Source organism: Pristis pectinata, chromosome 28, assembly GCF_009764475.1.
Source record: "Pristis pectinata isolate sPriPec2 chromosome 28, sPriPec2.1.pri, whole genome shotgun sequence".
NCBI lineage: Eukaryota > Metazoa > Chordata > Chondrichthyes > Rhinopristiformes > Pristidae > Pristis > Pristis pectinata.
The window spans coordinates 29,951,528-29,972,808 of NC_067432.1; the positions used below are offsets into that span (position 1 = coordinate 29,951,528).

Below are 21,281 nucleotides of genomic sequence, written 5' to 3' on the forward strand. Positions count from 1 at the left end.
CAAGATTATGGTAAGTGAGCCATTAAAACATTTTCAAGAATTCTGCAGGACTAACATGCCACTTTACAATGATTTCTAAAAGGCCTATTACATACTTTTATCCATGTAATTATTCTTCAGTCGTATTGAAATCCCTTTACAATAAGTGCAAGTTGGTGCACATTTGGGAAGTAAGTGTAACACCAGTTCTGTACATGTGTCATAGTTTGGTGGTGTTAAATACATTCCAACTTATTGTACTCAGAGTTAAACAGCACAGAAACAGGCCCCTTGGCCCACTATGTCTATGCTGACCACTGGGTACCCACCTGTACTCAGGTCCCATTTTCCTGCATCTGGCCCTTAGTCTCTTATGCCTTGTCAGTTCAAACACTAATCCAGATTCTTCTGAATAGGTGTGAGCTGCCAACCTCTCAGGCAGTGCGTTCCCCTATTACAATAACCCATTTATCCTACACCTCTCTGTTATTTTTCCACAGTTCTGCTTCCCTATCTCCTGCTGTTAGGAAGCCTGTGATACACCCCTGGTAAAGTGATCACTCCCCATTTTTTATTCCTGAGCTCTACATATATTGGAAGAGCCTTCTAGGACATCCTCCTTCATGACCACAGTTATGGACTCCTTAATCAGTATTGCAATGCCATCTCCTCTTTTACATCCCCTACTGTCAAGCCTGAGATCCCATACCCCAGTCCTGCCTTCTTTCAGTCATGTCTCTGATGGCAACAATCTCATATTCCCATGTGCTAATCAATGCTCTCAGTTCATCTGCCTAATTAGTCAGACTCCTTGTAGGGAAATAAATGCAATTTAGCCTTCCATTCCTTCCACGTACCTAATCATGCCTATGTACGCTCTGCTTTCTGGACCCACTTAGTTTTTCTTCTCTACAGCAAAACTCTGACAATTGGCATGCTTGGGACTTGGTGATGGCAGACCAGCAGATTTTCTAACACATTTTTAAATTCACTTTTTTAGACGTAACATTGCTTTATAACAAATTTCCCAATAAACCTGCTAAGCTTAAAGATAGCCGTAGTCAGTTCAAACAACACGCAGGAACTGAGGCCCTGGTGAGGAAGCGCGGGACACATCATCCAGTGAGCCAGATGCCGAAACATCGAGATTTCCAAATAGTCGGATCGTGAACTGTACTTGGCTGCACCTCCCCCCAGCTGTACATCTGCTCTGTCAAATTAGTTTAAACCCTCTCCGACATTAGACCCACTTTGTTCAGGTGCAACCTGTCCTGCCTATGTAGGTTCCACCTTCCTCAGAAACTATCTCAATGATTCAGAAATCTCAAGCCTTCCATTCACGACCTTCACCTGCACATCCATCTGACGCATCTTCCTATTCTTAAACTCATTAGCATGTGGCACTGGGGTAATTCAGAGACTGCAACCTTAGAGGTCCTGCACTTTAACCTGTAACCTAGCTCCCTAAACTCATGTTGCAGGACCTCATCACTCTCTTAACCTGTGTTACTGGTACCAAAGTGAATCACGGCCACTGGTTGTTTACTCTTCTCCCTTAGAATGCCCTGTGACCATTCTGTGACAACATTGACCCTTGCACCAAGGAGGCAACACAGCATCATGGATGTATATCTGCAGTCGCGGAAGCATCTGTCCATTTCCCCCACTGTCGAGTGTCCTGCCACCATTGCCCTTGGACTCTTGCTCCTCCTCCCTTTTCCATCAGAGCCATGGTGCCATGATCTTGGCTCTGGCTGGACTCCCCAGTGATACATTTACCCCTAACACAGAGAAATAGTTTTGGAATGAAATGTGCTCTGGAGTTTCCCTGACTACCTGACTGCCTCCCTTCTTTTGCCAGGTGGTCACCCATTTCTTCTCTGCCTCCCCTTCCTCAAACTGTAGGGCGACCAACTCTAAAAATGTGCTATCCACATGACATTCAGTCCCACGGATGCACCATAGTGCCTCCAGCTGGAGCTCCAACTCCACAACCCAGCACTTGAGCTGATCGAAACAGAGGCACCTCCCAATGATGTAGTCATCCAGACTGCAAGGAGTGTGGCAGGCTTCCCACATGCTGCGAGGCACATGACACACAGGAGTCACATGCATGCCTTTAATGTGGAAAGGGGCCCTTAAAATATAATCCAATCACTGTTCTCACACAGTTTTGGAACTGCAAAAGTGACAATTTGGGAACGTAGTTCCATTAATGTCAATGGAACTAAACTTTGGAAGTGAAGTGGAACAGAGTGCTGTTACCAAACTGCAGTCTTAGCCCTACCGCACAGCAATAAATCCCTTTATTATGGTTTTCAGCTGGAATTCACCTGATCTGTCTGTGACTGTGAGACTGGTCTCTCTCTATATATATTTCTTTCAACTAGAACTGGAAAATCTTTCAGTCAATTTTGCCATTAAAAAGTCTTTCATTGTGTATCAAATGCACACTAGGTTATTTTAAAGTTATATCAAGTTGAAATAACCTGAAAATATGTTGTAAAATTACTTGCTGATTGCACGGTAGAACATAATTTATCAGCTCTTCAGCCTAGCATTGTGTTGATCCTGAACAATCAGAATTTTAAGGAAACCTGGTTGAAAGATGACCGATGTAGTTTTTAAAGAGTGGGACAAATTGGGTATTACATGTTTTCAGGATCTGTTTGTTGGAGGAAATCTTTCTTCGTTTCAACAATTGTCAACCAAATATAGTTTACCTAAAGCTCATTTCTTCCCATATTTACAAATGAGAGACTTTCTTCGATCTCAATTACACTCTTTTCCTGTGAGCCCTGATAAGAACTTACTAGATGTAATTTTTAATTTGAAACCTTTTTACGTTGGCTCAACATCTAATATTTATGACAGGTTATTAGGAATGAGTAAGGCTCCTTTAGATAAAATTAAAAACACTTGGGAACAAGACTTGCAGATTTCAATCTCTGAGGACACTTGGAATGAAATTTTAAAATTGGTCAATACTTCATCATTATGCATCCGTCACTCTCTCCTGCAATTTAAAGTGGTCCATAGATCTCACTTGTCTAAAGACAAGTTATCCTGTTTTTATTTGGATGTATCTCCTTATTGTGATAAATGCAATAATGGAGAGGCTTCTTTTAATTCACAGGTTTTGGACATGTCAGAGTCTTAAAAAATATTGGACAGAGGTGTTTCAAACTTTTTCTGTGCTCTTTAAAATAAATTTTAAACTTAATCCTTTGACTGCATTATTTGGGATTGTTGGAGAAAAAGATATAACTTTGGAGGCTTCTGATCTACACATTCTGGCTTTTATTTCTCTCATAGCCAGGAGGGCTGTGTTGCTTAAATGGAAGGAAGTCACTCCGCCTACTCATGCTCAATGGTCACGGGATGTTATGTCATACCTAAATTTAGAGAAGATCCATTGTTCAATTTCTGAATCTAACTTAGATTTTCAAACTCTGTGGGGACCTTTTCTGAATTATTGTCAAAACCTTTGATTTGGTAGCTAAAATACAGATATTGGCTGATATCGCCATGTGTCAAGGGTTTTTCCTTGCCCTTTCCTTTATTAAACAGCTTCGGTCTTGGTAGTGGGTTTAGATTTTTTTTATAATAAAATTATTCCAATTTATTCATTATTAATTAATTATCATGTGTGATTATTAATATAGAGTATTGTGATTTCAAGTATGATTTAACACAATGTATTTAGTAGTACTTTTACCTTTTTGATTCATGTACTCTGTATTTTCTTTGCAGAATTAATAAACATATTGTAAAAAGAAAGAAAGATGATAATTTGTACTAACCCAAAAATTAATTAAATGTACACATTTTGGAGTAAATTGTGCCGAAGGGTGGATCGGAAGGGAGATCCTAAGTCAAATAGAAAAGGTAACCACCTTTATGTAAACCTTAGATGGGATCAAATGCACTCTGCCTCCAAAACAACGAGAAAGGCCAAATGGCCGCTGGGCACTAGGACCCACCAGAAATGGTGCAGCTGGCTTCTGCCCCCGTTCTCCAGACAGCTCTCCAGGTTGAGCTGGACTCAGCTGGTGACTGAGCCTGCAGAAGGCTCTGCTTAGAACAGTGGCTCTGAGATTAGGGTGTCTTGTTTTCTGGAAGTTCTTGATACTATAAGACATCTGGTCACATTTAAAACCAATACTGGGTTGGACAAAATAATTATCAGGGTAGAAAAAGTAATTAAAAGGCCACTCTTGATGTAAATAAAAATACTCAGGAAAACCCCTTTAAGATGTGAGTTCTAGTGTTCTGAGTTACGCTATGTGGGTTTTGTACTTGAGGGGCAATTTGCATGGCATATCCATGTCTTTCCAGAGATCCTTAACTGAACCTTGTCTGATGGAAAGGTGCCACCTGATCATCTTATCCTTTGCTGGAACAAACATCCTTCCCTCTTTGCTTCACACTTGATCTTCCTCATGATCTTGCTTTGCCTCTACAATTGGGACAAATAAATAGCTCTTCCACAGAGCCAGGTCATGCAAAAGGTCGGCATGGATGTGGAGGGTTGAAGGATCCCCTCTGTGCTGTACAACTCTATAACTCTCTGGGTCTCTATGCATGGCACTCTGGATGGCCTCATTCTCTGCTGTTTGATCAGAGAATGAGGCCATAAAGGAACAAATGAGGCTGACCACCTCAATGAATTGGTGTAGGACTGAGCAATTGTTGGAAGACTGCAGAGAGGCCTGATTGTGAATAGTCATGATACAAGCCCATGGATGTCAGCTTTCTTTTTTGCATGGGGAAAGGTGCTGCAAGTTGTACAATAATTCCTGCAACTCTCTAAATTGCTCCTGTAGATGGGTACAGGAGCATTTTTTTCCACATTAAGATTGATCTTTAGTTACAATTAAGAAGATTTTAACTACATTTTTGTTTGCCCAACAAAATCAGATTTCCTTTTGATGCTGAATGGTTTTGCAATTCCCATTGGAGAATATGAGGATGTAACAGGCACAGTAACACAACAACATATCATGAAGTGTAAGACTTTGAATCACTGCCTGCATTTGTTCAACAAACAGTAAAAGCTTTTTTTATTTTAAATGCTTTGGTTAAACTAACTCCATGACTGCAGGTGAAATGCATCTATGAACAGATCACATATGCCCCCAGCCCTAATGGGCACCTCCTGCACCCACGAATGTTCATTCATCTTACTTTCAACTCAGTTGGTTTAAGAGTCAATCTCTGAGGTAAATGATTTTCTTAATGAGGGAGGAAATCCAGCTGGAGTAACATTAACCCTGGCATCATTCAGCCATTCATTAAAACAGGCAGCGGCTTCAGTGTACTGTTTCACAGTCACAGAAGAGATCATTAAATTCATGAGTCTGGTCAGGTCAAGTTTTGCTATTGCAAGTAGGGCTCAACAGGAGGTACCTTAGTCTGATAGGTACTTCACCAGCCTCACCAGGGGCCTAACACTTTAGCATGTAAGCTGTTACCAAATTTCTTCCATCTGTGATTGAAGAGAATAAGCAATCCAAGACTTGTTTTTAATTGTATTTTAAACATTGTTCCATTGGAAACATCTGTAGTACTTTCAGTGCAGCCAGGATGTTTCATACAATAACTACCCCACAGCCAATACCAGAAAATGAAACTCTGATCTGTGAGTGTGTATTCCGTGCTTGTTTTGCATTCCTGTGTACAAACCAACATCTATCCTTCATTAGTCCTCCAGCCAAGAGCACGTGAAGTGCTGGCTCTCTTAATTCACAGTCATACAACATGGAAACAGGCCCTTCGGCTCACTGAGTCCCCATAATCCTTCTCATACAAGAAGGCAGAATGCCGCAGGGTAAGTCAGATCATCTCCGTACTTTCCCCTTCTCGCAACAACAGCAACAAATGTATTGCTTAATCAGCAACATAGTCCTGACTTCTGGGCTCACTGATTGGACAAAGGGAAGTAAAAACAATTTAAACCACTCATGTAATGAGATCATAGCAATAGAAAACATCAAAACATTTGCACAATATAAAAATTTTTTTTCAGAAAGAATAGTATGAATAAGCCACATCCTGAGGCATAAACAGGATTAGAGATGTGGAGGTATCAGAGGCTCTAGATTTATGTAAGCACGATCAGCCACACATAGAACATGTGTATTTATAAATTCACCGTCTTGATTGCAGTGGGTCACCCCAGGAGATATCAGCTCTAACTCAAAATGGAAGACAGTGAGTCAGAAGGGAAAATCAAAATGGGTTGGTGAAATGCTATTCGAGTTTCACCCTGCCTACCCAGAGTTACTACCTCAAATAAATGGAGGGCCATTTAAATGTAATCTTCATTTCAACACAATAAACACTTTAGCACCATAACAATGTGCTTTAAAGTTAATATTTAAATAATTCAGATCTAAACCCCTAAATGCATCAGACCACTCCTCTATTCCAAGATGATTTTTCCCTCAGGTAATGTTCAGCATGATAGAAATGAATACAAATGTCATTACTTACAAAGAATATTCTGCTACTGCATCTTTGAAACCTGGAAGATCTCGCACATATTCATTATAAAACCATTTTACTTTGAAGTGCAAATTCATATAATCAGCACTCTTGCATAATCGATGTTTTTCATGTTCTGTTATAAAGCACAGGAGAAAAGTGTCATTTTTATATTGAATAAGAACAGCAGTGAAAAAAGATGATCAGTTTTATGCTTAAAATATGTACTGCTGTTCAAGCCTAATGTTTCTTTTGAGTGATACCAAGCCATTATTAATCCTACTAAATTATTAACATATTGATAGATTACTCTCACCATTTTCCTTTTGTTATTTGCAAATCCTAAGTGTTATACTCTGGAAATTGATAGCCTGCACAATAACTTTAAGAGAGAAAGGACTGATAAAATTAATATTCTGGTGAATAATGTCAGTATGTCATATATTGTGACACTTAAAATTACTTGGAACTTTGAGTTATAGTTATAATTATAGCCACAGTGAATTTGAAAGTCAGTCTTGCCTTTCTTTATCCATAATAGTACAATGTCATGCCTACAATCTCACCATTGGATCACTGTACCTGCAGAGTTATGAGATAATGAAATAGGTACTGGGAAATCTGTAAATGCCGACCACTTCTTGTGGCTGAGAAAAACTCGTAAACCTGAGGCTATTAAATCCATGTTGAAATGATGACCATAATAGCTGTGATAAGCACATCCCAGTGGTTTCAGAAAATCCATTTGATGTCCATTTTCTACATTTGCTAACTTCTATGACATTTTTATACCTGTTTCTGCTAAAGATGCTTTTTACCGAGTCAGACAAATTTGAGTAACTAATGCACCTCTTTTAATGGAACAACCTAAAAGGTATAAATACATGTATCTTCTAATACTTGCACAATTTAATCTTTTAACCAACTCCAATCAATACAATGCACACCTGTGTCAAGAGTTACGTTTCGGTAATACGTCTTAGTGAAATCTTTTAGTAAAATTATGAGGCACAGATGCAGCATTGAAACAGTGTCAGAAGTTCAATTATAACCAAGAATACAAAGTCAGGGATGCCCTGGGTACCATGTAGCTTGACAGGTAGGATGGCAGCAGGTTCTCCTCATTACAGTTTAGGAGAATTGATCCAGACTACTCAATGATAGTGTAGGATGGAAACATTTATTGATAATGATGTTGCATATGAAAAGATTAAAAAAACAACCCTGATACCGTTCAGGTTTTTAAAACCAAATAATACCTCCAGTAATTTGCAACTTATTTGATGATATAAACATGCCCCTTTTTCATGTGCTTTAGCTTTTAGTCTTTTTGCCCACAGTTATGGCACAAAACTAAATGTAATATTTGCCACAATTATCAAAGCGGGACAAGTCTAACTTCCATTCATGAAACACTGTATACTAAATGATTCTACCTTCTCTGGAACTACGGGGTATAAAATTGATTTTGTTCACTTGCGCTACACGCACAATAATTGTGGCTTCTGAAACGCACAGAAGTGGAACACAATGCTCATCTGCTACTGTAGTTCAGGCAACCAGCGATGTGTTTCCAAACAAGTATATTAAAGTTATGAAGATCCATTTCTCAGCTAGCATAACTTAGATCACTGAAAGTATGTAATGAAAGTGGAAGGGCCTTGTTTCCTATTGAATTGGAATTGGAAGATGCCAACAGCTTTGAGACTGCCTTTCTTCCTCAGTAAAAAGGTGTCTTTCCTTGGCCATTGTAAGATCAGCACAGAAAAGAAAGCCTATTTTACCACAGCCATATAGAATATGGAACATTATCTCCACTATCCTTTGAATGGATCACCATCCTTGCTTTAACATGATTGCTTTTTGTGTAAAACTGTCTTCTTAATATCTATTCTAAAATTTTCTTTAACCATAAGCAATCCATGCACCAGTCAGTGTGAACTTTTCACTGCAATACCAATTTCTTTCTCCTGAAGATTAAAATTGCCAGTACTATCAAATAGCTGGTTCCAACATAACCTCCTGTGGAAGAAGCATGGAAGGTGTTGCAGGGAGTTGCAAGCAATCCTGGACAGAACTATAATAGGTCTTCAGAACTACATAAAATTATTGACATTCAACACCAGATTATGCCCGCAAGTGTGACTCATTGAGCTGTTGACATGCTTTGTGGGTAGGGCTCATTCTGACACTTACACCCAATCTTATGTTATCTGATATGGTGCTGGAAACTTCACAGGATTCGAACATGTCTCAGGAACAATGGTATCGAACTCTGGCTGCTAGTCCACTAATGTAGCCACTACAAACTGCACTCACCATTGAGGAGTGAACTGGCAATCTGTTGGAAGTTCCGGCTGGGAGATCCACTGAAGGTAAATGCAAATCTAACACATCAGTGCAGGCTGCTCTGTCATTAGTTACTGGATGGAGTAAAACTGCATCTGGCACTACCGGGAAGCACCAAGTGTGTACAAGTGGGGAGTTAAAAAATAAATTTGGAGAGCAAAAAAGGGGACATGAAATATCATTGGCAGACAAGATTAAGGTGAATCCCAAGGCATTTTAAAATATATATTAAGAGTACCCAGGGAATGAGGAAGTCCCCTTAGGACTAAAGGGGCAATCACTGCATGGAGCCGGGTGGTGTTGGCAGTTTTCTAAATGTATACTTCTCATCTGCATTCACTGAGGAAAAGAACATGGGAGAGGGAGAGTGCAGGTAAGGAACAATGATGTTCCGGGGAACCCTAACATTAAGGAGGAAGAGGTGCGAAATGTCTTGGGATGGATAAATCCCCAGGGCCAGATGAGATCTATTCCGTGCTGCTATGGGAGGCCCCACGCAGTTCCATCTGCTCATCATCTCTCCCTCATCTGCTTCCACCTATTAACCACCAGCCTCCGTGTCTTAATTTGCTTCTCCCCCTCCCATATTTCATGTCCCCCTTTTGCCCTCCCATCTGCCCATCATGCCCCACCTCACATGGTTCAACTTATCACCTTCCAGCCCCTGTCTCACCCCTTCCTCTCACCTCTTCATACTGGCTATCTTCCCTGTGCTCTCAGTCCTGATGCAGGATCTCAAATTCACTGAGGATGAGAACAAGGGAGAGGAAATATCAACTATCCCTTTGCCTCCACAGACGCTGCTCGACCCACCGAGGTGCTCCAGCAGTTTATTTTTTTGCTCCAGATTTCAGCATCTGTAGTGTCACCAGGATGTTGCCTGGATTGGCTACAGGGAGAAATTAGATAGGGTGGGTTTGTTTTCCCTGGAGTAAAGGAGTCTGTGGGGTGACCTGATAGAGGTATTAAAGTTAGGCTTGATAGAGGGCATCGGGTTAAAGTGTGAAGAAGGAGTTTTAAAGGGGATATGAGGGGTGTTTTTTCCACACACAGAGTGGTTGATATCTGGAATGCACTGCTAGGGGAGGTGGTGAAATGTAGTGATACAATCACTACATTTAAGAGACATTTAGACAGACACAAATACAAAAGGCAGAGAAGGATAGAGACCTAGTTCAGGCAAATGGGATTTGTTAGATGGGCAAAAAGGTCGGCATGAACGTGATGGGCGGGAGAACCTGTATCTGTGCTGTACAACATGATCACTCTTAGATGATCAATTAGAAGCAAAGGCAGGGACAGAGTTTGTAAGGAGGAAAAGGATTACTGACAGGTAATGTAATGATTGGATGTCTGGAATGTTAAGCCTCTCAACTCACCATTTTAACTGATACAGTGATAACAAGACTATGGATGGGAACCTTAATGGAGCAGGTCAGATCATCCAGATTCTTATTTACACACTTTTGGGTCTGAGAGGTGAATCTTCTGGCATTGAAATGTTCAGCTGCTGCGCCGGACGCGTGTTGGGGACACTAATGGAAATAAGACATTCCTCTCTTTACTTGCTCCTGTAAAGCTTCCAGGTAATCTTGGTGTTTTTGGTTTTTGTTTTTGGTTCAATTGCCCAAAAGGTCTTCAGAGGAGCTTCATAACAAGTACTGTACCTCGGCAGGCAGCACCAGAAGACATAAGGCTGGTGCTGCATTCCTCCCCATCAGAAGGAATCATTAGTGTGAGCCAGACTGACTGCAGGCTCATCAAATTTTAAATTAGGCACCTCTACTGAAGAGGTTGTGCCTCAAGCTAATGTCAACAACCTGCTGAAAATCTTCCAGAACCTCTTAACCAAACAAAAGCTTGGATTAATCTCTCAAATCTATGCACAAGCTTGCATTCCGTAATCACACAGCCTTTTGATTGACTTGTCATTTACAGCTTTAATTACCAATTAAAAAAACATTTTAAAGAAAGCAAAAACACCTTCTCGTCATATATTGAACTTTACAACCTTAATGAATTTTTCCAATCTATGGTTCTAAAGGAAAACATTACACAGGCTTTTAAAATGTTGTAACTTCATTGATCTGCTGGGTAAGAGGACTCAAAATATTCTTGTGCTTTGTCACGAGGTATGACATAGTTTCCAAATGCACCAAACCACAACGGACCACCTTACTTCTAAAGCTTGCAAAATTCAACTGACATTTTCTAAATCCATTTTATGCCTGGAAATTAATTCAGCTATTCCCTTAAAAATGCACACCAGAATGCTGTAGTGAGAATTTAGCATTTTTACAAATTTCATTATTATCATTACAATTTGAAGTTAACCCTGGTGAATAAAAATGACAGCTGCCACTATCCAAAAACTGCAATTAAAGCTTTTGACATTTGGTAGCTGCTCAAACCAGAGAAATATTGCAGTAATTTATGTTGCTTTACTTCTATCATTTGATTTCAAATTAATGTCAAAGTCAAAATGAATAATTAATTATCATTGGCCATTAAAATAGCAATTTCATTTTTTTTCTTTTATTGCAACTGAATGCATTGCATTGACACTCAATTTTTAAAATATCTCTACATAGGTGGTCTGAGTCATCCCATACAAAAACAGAAAATGCCAGAAACAGTCAGTCTGACAGGCAGCATCTGTGGAAGGTTTTACATTTTCTGTTTTTGTTTCAGATTTCCAGCATTTGCAGTTTTTGATTTTCTAAATGAGTCAATGTTCTCTTTATGAACAATAAATACTTTGTTATGCTTTTGATGTCACAATATGACTTTCTTTGCATCTGGAACCTCATCAAAGCCAGACACCAGGTTTGGGCCGCAAAGCTTTAGAGGCTGACCAGAAATACAGACAGTTGGCATTTATCAGTCAAGCAGACTACCTGCTGGGTACCATATGTTCCTGTAGTCCCTTGGAGCCATCAGTAGAGTGTTAATGCCCCTCCTTCAAACTCAGCTCTGCTCACTAGTTAAGGTTGCCGTAAATAAACTGATGGTGACAACATGAAAACTTCATTGTTTAATTAATGGGAAACAAGTTGTTAGGAAATAAACTATCATAATATAATTGTTCACTGGGAGTATTCCTCTAGTTTGTAATGAAAAAACAAAATGTTTTGAAGAGAATCTTCCTCTAAATTAGCTTTGCTTTTGATAATCACCATTGATGAAATTCCGGATAAAGCTCTTGCAAACCTATACGGAAGGCTGAAGGTGCAGTAATCACCATTCTCTTTCATCTTTACCTCAGTATTTATGCATTCAAATATCACAACATGGGACTGCCTTCACAGCATTTTGTTGTTGCTGGTAAGTTACCTAAAGATTAGAATGTTCATTGGATCCGTTAGAACTTGGCTGACTTTGATTAATCCATGTTAAATGCAGGACACTTTATGAGTTATAGCGTCGATAAATTTTATTTTCATAACGATCAAAACACCACTTATTTATGCTTTCCTTCAGCTGGAGAATGTGCCCCTTGTACTGCAGGGTATGTAATTTGTCTGCATCTGTGAGGCACAGTTAACATGTATTGAGTGCGTGAAATGTTTACATGTTACGCCAATGTATCCTTATATTTACACATATTTGATTCCAGATTATTTGCTTATAAATCATATTTGATCTTCCAGCAATAAATAACGCAACAGAGTACTTTTAAAGAACACATAACATTATATTTTAAATATCTGCTTTTATCTAGGCAGTGAGGCCTCCCATTGGAACCTGCATCAATTCCAGTATTATTGTTTTGCTAACATTTTGCAATTCTTGGGCAACTGAGAAATGTATCGGAAATCAGTTAATGTGTTACTTTTGAGTGCTATTGTTAAATTTTAACTTTTGATTGTATAATTTACACATTTTTGCATGTCTAATTCTAGAAGTGAAAGTTAAGCCAAAGGACACCCAAACTTTACATACTAATAAGATCTGCAGCAAAATAAAAGGCGCTGGAGGAACTCAACAGGTCAGGCAGCATCTATGGAGGGAAATGAACAGTCGACATTTCGGGTCGAGACCCTCATCTGGATCAGTAAGATCTGCCTTTGTCGCAGTGATTTTTAAGACATTAATCTATTGAAAGTATCTATTGCGACAATGATTTTTAGGCTGGGGATTCAGGTGGTTCAGTGAGGTAGTGCCTTGTATCTCAGTGGGTTATTGTACCTTTACCATGAAGTTCTGCTTCCTCTACATTCTTTGTAGAGCAGGTTCCATAAAATCACCGTCAATTTCTAAATTAGGAAATTACACTCAATTTTAGGAAATAATATTTTACCAATGCTTCTTTCATCAAATTACAATAGGTTCTCTGAGATAATAGACATTAATATTTAAATGTCTTCTGCTAATAACTTTATCCCCTCAATCAAACTTAAATTTGGTTGTACAGATTGTGATGCATGAGTTGTGTCCAATTCTGGTCGCCTCATTATAGGAAGGATGTGGAGGCGTTGGAAAGGGTGCGGAGGAGATTTACCAGGGTGCTGCCTGGATTGGAGAGTATGGATTATGAGGAGAGACTAAAGGAGCTAGGGCTTTACTCATTGGAGAGAAGGAGGATGAGAGGAGACATGATAGAGGTATACAAGATATTACGGGGAATAGATAGAGTGGACAGCCAGCACCTCTTTCCCAGGGCACCAATGCTCAATACAAGAGGGCATGGCTTTAAGGTAATGGGTGGGAGGTTCAAGGGAGATATCAGAGGGAGGTTTTTCACCCAGAGAGTGGTTGGTGCATGGAATGCACTGCCTGGGGTGGTGGTGGAGGCTGATACGTTGGTCAAGTTCGTGAGATTGTTAGATAAGCATATGGAGGAATTTAAAATAGGGGGATATGTGGGAGGAAGGGGTTAGATAGTCTCAGGCGTGGTTTAAATGTCGGCACAACATGGTGGGCCGAAGGGCCTGTATTGTGCTGTATTGTTCTATAGTTCTATGAATTTATTTGACTCAGACCACAGCATGGAAAACACAGCACAGGGAAATCTGAAAATTGAGATGCTTGTATTTTATTAACTTTGTTTCTGAACAGTTTACCTTGTATGGGTATTAAACATCACTGTGTCATCATTAACAGTAATGCAAAATCTTATGCAAAAGTACTTGCGCCAGTGTATAAGTAATTAGATATGGGGAGATGACAATCTTCACTCTCAAACCTGTTCAAATTTTTTTCAAGACACAAAAAATTCTGCAGATGCTGGAATCTGGAGCGATACACAAAAAGTGCTGGAGGAACTCAGCAGGTCAGGCAGCATCTATGGAGAGAAATAAATAGTCGACGTTTTGGGTTGAGACCCTTCATCAGGAATGGAAAGGAAGAGGGCAGAAGCCGGAATAAGAAGGTGGGGGGGGGGGGGGGGAGGAGCACACGCAGGCAGGTGATAGGTGAGTCCAGGTGATAGGTGAGTCCAGGTGAGAGGGGGATGGTAGGTGCGTGTTTTTTTCATCATTGGTGACTAGTAATATTTTGCAGTAAAACTGTCGTGCAAGGCTAACTGATTGAAAAACAAATTTCTCAAAATCAAAAACAGAAAATGCTGGAAAAACTCATCAGGTCAGCCTGCATCTGTGAAAAAAGAAACAGTCAACATTTCAGGCTTGTGACCCTTCCTCAGAACAGGTGCAAGAGGTGCACGTTAGTTTTCAGCAGGAGGGAAGGTGGGGGAGGGACATGTAGATCAAAAGGAATGCCTGTGATAGGATAAGTCAAAATGGCCTAATGGGGACCATTATCAGCACATTAAGGTTCTGGTCTGTGTAATGAGTTATTATTGGTAAGGTGGCGGGATTTGCCTGGCAGGCTAGACTTATGCGCACAGGATATGAAACAAACACAGAAAATGGCAAATGCTGTAAGATCTGAACAAGTCAGGCAGTATCTGTGGAAAGAGCAACACGTGAGGGACCCTGAAGCAGAGGTGACAAAGAGTGAAATAAGTTAGTCTGGGTAGCAGCACATGTGGGTGAAACCAAGGAAATTCTGCTGATTGACTGATTTCATTGGAACATTCTGCAATCATCAGTGAAAAACTCCATTTTTGATGTGGGGAAGGTGATTGATGAAGTAGCTGAAGACAGCTGGACATCCTGAGGAATTCTGCAACTACATCCTGGAGCTCATCTGATTTGCCTCCAGCATACCAATCCAAGGCTGCAATGAGACTTGCAGCTAAATTGTTTGAGGGAAACCCAAATGGAACAACAGTTATTGCAAGTTCTACATGACAATATTACGTACCACCATTAGGTTGCTTAATTTCCAACACAATTCATGTCTTAACTACAGCAGATGAGTCAACCGTTACTTTCTTCACAAGTTCAGATTTTATGATGTAGGCACCACAGGTAAGGGCAGCATTTATGGCCCATTACTAATTGCCCTTGAGAAGGGGGCAGAGAACCACCTTTTTCTAATCGCTGCAGTCCTTGTGCAGAAGACACTCCCCCAGTACTGTTTGGCAGGAACTTCCAGGATTTGTACCCCAGTGATGATGAAAGAAATATTTCCAAGCTAGGATGGAGTGTGACTTGGTGGGAAGTGTGCAGTTAGTGGTGTACCCAGTGCCTGCTACCCTTTTCTAGATGGTACAGGTTGCTTGTTTGGGACACGTGCTCAGAGTAGTCAAGGTGAGTACTTGCAGTGTGCTTTGCATATAGAACATAGAACAGTAGATCATTTAACAGGCCCTTCGGTCCACCATCCCTGTACTGCCTATGATGCCAATCCAAACGAATCGCATCGACCTGACCATGCTCCATACCACACTATTCCCTGCCAGTTCACTTTTCCTGTCTCAATGCCTCTTAAATGTTGCACATGTATGTGCTTGCACGGCTAACCTGGCAGTATATACAAGGCACCCTACCACTCTGTGTTAAAAACTTGCCTTGTAACCAGGACCCGGTTCCCACACCCCCAGTACACACCAGGACCACAGTTCCCACACCCCCAGTAACACACCAGGACTACAGTTCCCACACCCCCAGTAACACACCAGGACCACAGTTCCCACACCCCCAGTAACACACCAGGATTACAGTTCCCACACTCCCAGTAACACACCAGGCCCCAGTTCCCACACCCCCAGTAACACACCAGGCCCCAGTTCCCAAACCCCCAGTAACACACCAGGCCCCAGTTCCCAAACCCCCAGTAACACACCAGGACAACAGTTCCCACACTCCCAGCAACACACCAGGCCCCAGTTCCCAAACCCCCAGTAACACACCAGGACCACGGTTCCTACACTCCCAGTAACACATCAGGCCCCAGTTCCCACACCCTCAGTAACACACCAAGCTCCAGTTCCCAAACCCCCAGTAACACACCAGGCCCCAGTTCCCAAACCCCCAGTAACACACCAGGACCACAGTTCCCACACCCCGAATAACACACCAGGACCACAGTTCCCACACCCCCAGTAACACACCAGGCCCCAGTTCCCAAACCCCCAGTAACACACCAGGACCACAGTTCCCACAGCCCGAATAACACACCAGGACCACAGTTCCCACACCCCCAGTAACACACCAGGCCCCAGTTCCCAAACCCCCAGTAACACACCAGGACCACAGTTCCCACACCCCGAATAACACACCAGGACCACAGTTCCCACACCCCCAGTAACACACCAGGCCCCAGTTCCCAAACCCCCAGTAACACACCAGGACCACAGTTCCCACACCCCGAATAACACACCAGGACCACAGTTCCCACACCCCCAGTAACACACCAGGCCCCAGTTCCCAAACCCCCAGTAACACACCAGGACCACAGTTCCCACACTCCTTGTAACGTACCAGGGCAACAGTTCTCACACCCCCAATAACACACCAAGACCATAGTTCTCACACCCTCAGTAACACACCAGGACCACAGTTCCCACACCCCGAATAACACACCAGGACCACAGTTCCCACACCCCCAGTAACGCACCAGGACCACAGTTCCCACACTCCTAGTAACACACCAGGCCCCAGTTCCCAAACCCCCAGTAACACACCAGGACCACAGTTCCCACACTCCTTGTAACATACCAGGACAACAGTTCTCACACCCCCAATAACACACCAAGACCATAGTTCTCACACCCCCAGTAACACACCAGGACCACACTTCCCACACCCCGAATAACACACCAGGACCACAGTTCCCACACTCCCAGTAGCACACCAGGCCCCAGTTCCCAAACCCCCAGTAACACACCAGGCCCCAGTTCCCAAACCCCCAGTAACACACCAGGACCACGGTTCCCACACTCCCAGTAACACACCAGGTCCCAGTTCCCACACTCCCAGTAACACACCAGGACCACGGTTCCCACACTCCCAGTAACACACCAGGACCACGGTTCCCACACTCCCAGTAACACACCAGGTCCCAGTTCCCACACTCCCAGTAACACACCAGGACCACAGTCCCCACACTCCCAATAATACACCAGGACTGTCTTTGGAGTCTTTGTGGGTGGAGGTTAGGAACAGGAAGGGATCAATAACTTTACTGGGTGTTTTTTATAGGCTGCCCAATAGTAACAGAGATATTGAGGAGCAGATAGGGGAGCAGATCCTAGAAAGGTGTGAGAATAACAGAGTTGTTGTGATGGGGGATTTTAATTTCCCAAACATCGATTGGAATCTCCAGACAGTGAGGGGTTTAGATCAGGAGGAGTTTGTTAAGTGTGTTCAGGAAAGATTCTTGACACAATATGTAGATAGGCCTATAAGAGGAGAGGCTGTGCTTGATTTGATATTGGGAAATGAAGCTGGTCAGGTGTCAGACCTCTCAGTGGGTGAACATTTTGGTGATAGTGATCATAATTCTATCTCCTTTACGTTAGCACTGGAGAGAGGTAGGAACAGACAGACTAGAACGGTGTTTACTTGGAGTAAAGGGAATTATGAGGCTCTCAGGCAGGAAACTGGAAGATTAAATTGGGAACAAATGTTCTCAGGGAAAAGTATGGAAGAAATGTGGCAAATATTCAGGGGATATTTGTGTGGATTTCTGCATGGGCATGTTCCAATGAGATAGGGGAGTCACGAGAGGATACAAGATCCGTGGTGTACAAAGGCTATAATAGAACCACAGAACCATAGAAAAGTACAGAACAGAAAACAGGCCATTTCGCCCTTCTAGTCTGTGCCGAAACATTATTCTGCTAGTCCCATTTACCTCCCCCCAGCCCATACCCCTCCAGACCTCTCTCTCCAAATCTAGTCAAAAGGAAAAGAAAAGCTTACAAAAGGTACAGAGAGCTAGGTAATGTTAGAGATCTGGAAGAGTGTAAGGCTAATAGGAAGGAGCTTAAGAAGGAGATTAGGAGAGCCAGAAGGGGACATGAGAAGGCCTTGGCGGGCAGGATTAAGGAAAACCCCAAGGCATTCTACTAGTATGTGAAGAGCAAGAGGATAAGATGTGAAAGAATAGGACCTATCAAGTGCAGCAGTGGGAAAGTGTGTGTGGATCCGGAAGAAATAGTGGAGGTACTTAATGAATACTTTATGTCAGTATTCATTACAGAAAAGATCTGGGGGATTGTAGTGGGGACTTGCAGCAGCCTGAAAAGCTTGAGAATGTAGATATTAGGAAAGAGGAGGTGCTGAAACTTTTGGAAAGCATCAAGTTGGATAAGTCGCCGGGACCGGATGAGATGTACCCCAGGCTGCTGTGGGAGGCGAGGGAGGAGATTGTGGAGCCTCTGACGATGATCTTTGCATCATTAATGGAGACAGGAGAGGTTCTGGAAGATTAGAGGGTTGTGGATGTTGTTCCCTTATTCAAGAAGGGGAGTAGGGATAACCCAGGGAATTATAGACCAGTGAGTCTTACCTCAGTGGTTGGTAAGCTAATGGAGAAGATCCTGAGAGGCAGGATTTATGAACATTTGGAGAGGTATAATATGATTAGGAATAGTCAGCATGGCTTTGTTAAGGGCAGGTCCTGCCTTACGAGCCTGATTGAATTTTTTGAGGATAAGACTAAACACATTGATGAAGGGAGAGCAGTAGATGTAGTGTATATGGATTTCAGCACAGTGTTTGATAAGGTACACCATGCGACGCTTATGGAGAAGGTGAGGAGACATGGGATCCAAGGGGACATTGCAGTGTGGATCCAGAACTGGCTGGCCCACAGAAGGCAAAGAGTGGTTGTTGAAGGGTCGTATTCTGTGTGGAGGTCGGTGACCAGTGGTGTACCTCAGGGATCTGTACTGGGACCCTTGTTCTTTGTGATTTTTATAAACGACCTGGATGAGGAAGTGGAGGGGTGAGTTAGTAAGTTTGCGGATGACACGAAGGTTGGGGGTGTTGTGGATAGTTTGGAGGGCTCTCAGAGGTTACAGAGGGACATAGATAGGATGCAAAGTTGGGCTGAGAAGTGGCAGATACAGTTCAACCCAGATAAGCGTGAAGTGGTTCATTTTCGTAGGTCAAATATGATGACAGAATATAGTCTTAATGGTAGGACTCTTGGCAGTGTGGAGGATCACAGGGATCTTGGGATCCGAGTCCATAGGACGCTCAAAGCGGCTGCGCAGGTTGACTCTGTGGCTAAGAAAGCATATGGTCTATTGTCCTTCATCTATCGGGGAATTGAATTGAGGAGCCGTGAGGTATTGTTGCAGCTATGTAGGTCCCTGGTCAGACCCTACTTGGAGTACTGTGGTCAGTTCTGGTTACCTCACAATAGGAAGGATGTGGAAGCCATAGAAAGGGTGCAGAGGAGATTTACAAGGATGCTGCCTGGAATGCGGAGCATGCCTTATGAAAGCAGGTTGAGGGAACTCGGCCTTTTCTCCTTGGAGAGACGGAGGATGAGGGGGGACCCGATAGAGGTGTATAAGATGATGAGAGGTATCGATTGGGTAGATAGTCAGGGGCTTTTCCCCAGGGCTGAAATGGTGGCTACAAGAGGACATAGGTTTAAGGTGCTGGGGAGCAGGTATAGAGGAGATGTCAGGGGTAAGTTTTTTACTCAGGGAGTGGTGAGTGCGTGGAATGGGCTGCCGGAAATGGTGGTGGAGGTGGATATGGTAGGGTCTTTTAAGGGACTGTTGGATAGGTACATGGAGCTGAGAAAATTAGAGGACTATGCGTGAGCCAAGTAATTTCTAGGGTAGGTACATGTTCGGCACAGCTTTGTGGGCTGAACGGCCTGAATTGTGCCATAGTTTTTCTATGTTTCTATGTTTCTATGACCACAGTTCCCACACTCCCAGTATCGCACCAGAACCACAGTTCCCACACTCCCAGTAACACACCAGGCCCCAGTTCCCACACTCCCAGTAACAACCAGGCCCCCGTTCCCACACTCCCAGTAACACACCAGGACCACAGTCACATACTTGCAGGGCTGGCTGGTGATGGTGGGGGTGTGGGGAAGGTCAAGTGGCTGTAGATTGGAGTGACCATGCATCACAAGTTGGGGCTTGGGAGCCTCTCCTAGTGGGATGTGAGATCAGGCTGTGCTTTAAAGCCAGGTTTCAGTGCTGGTCTTCCTGGGCCTGGGAGGAGGCCTCCCTGTACAGGCAATGCTGATGCAAGTCTCCTAGATCTGCTGCATGAGTGGTGTGTGGGCAGTGTGGCACTGCCTGTGGATGAATATCCCAGAACTGACTCCCAGACATATGTTGAACAACACAATAGAGTTTAGTTTGATAGACTTGCTATTTCTTATGAAAATCAATGAACTGCAAAAGCTGGAAATCAGAAATAGGAGCACCTTTTGAGAGTGTCCAGCATTTTCGTTATGAAAGCTTTTTCCAATTTTTAACTCGTCATTCAGATAGGGAGCGCAATTCTAGAACATAGAACATAGAACAATTACAGCACAGTTCAGGCCCTTCGGCCCACAAAGCTGTCCCTACCCTAGAAATTACTAGGCTTACCCATAGCCCTCTATTTTACTCAGCTCCATGTACCTATCTAACAGTCTCTTGAAAGACCCTATCGTATCCGCCTCCACCACCGTTTCCGGCAGCTCATTCCACGCACTCACCACTTTCCGAGTAAAAAACTTACCCCTGACATCTCCTCTATATCTACTCCCCAGCACTTTAAATCTATGTCCTCTTGTGGCCACCAATGGAGCCCTGGGGAAAAGCCTCTGACTATCTACCCTATCAATACCTCTCATCATCTTATACACCTCAATCAAGTCCCCCCTCATCCTTCGTCTCTCCAAGGAGAAAAGGCCGAGTTTCCTCAACCTGCTTTCATAAGGCATGCTCCGCATTCCAAGCAGCATCCTTGTAAATCTCTTCTGCACCCTCCCTATGGCTTCCACATCTTTCCTGTAGTGAGGTGACCAGAACTGAGCACAATACTCCAAGTGGGGTCGGACCAGGAACCTATATAGCTGCAACAATACCTCACGGCTCCTAAATTCAATTCCCCGATTGATGAAGGACAATACACCATATGCCTTCTTAACCA

The 21,281-nt window shown here is 42.7% G+C and overlaps 1 protein-coding gene across 1 annotated transcript in view; it reads right to left on the reverse strand.

The window, feature by feature from the left end:
• The window catches only part of LOC127583971 (protein unc-13 homolog C-like), a 424,484-nt gene that overhangs the window by 127,439 nt on the left and 275,764 nt on the right, over positions 1-21,281 (reverse strand). Inside the window, 1 exon segment of the mRNA XM_052040443.1 lies at positions 6,475-6,601. Within this exon segment, the coding sequence (XP_051896403.1) occupies positions 6,475-6,601 (127 nt within the window).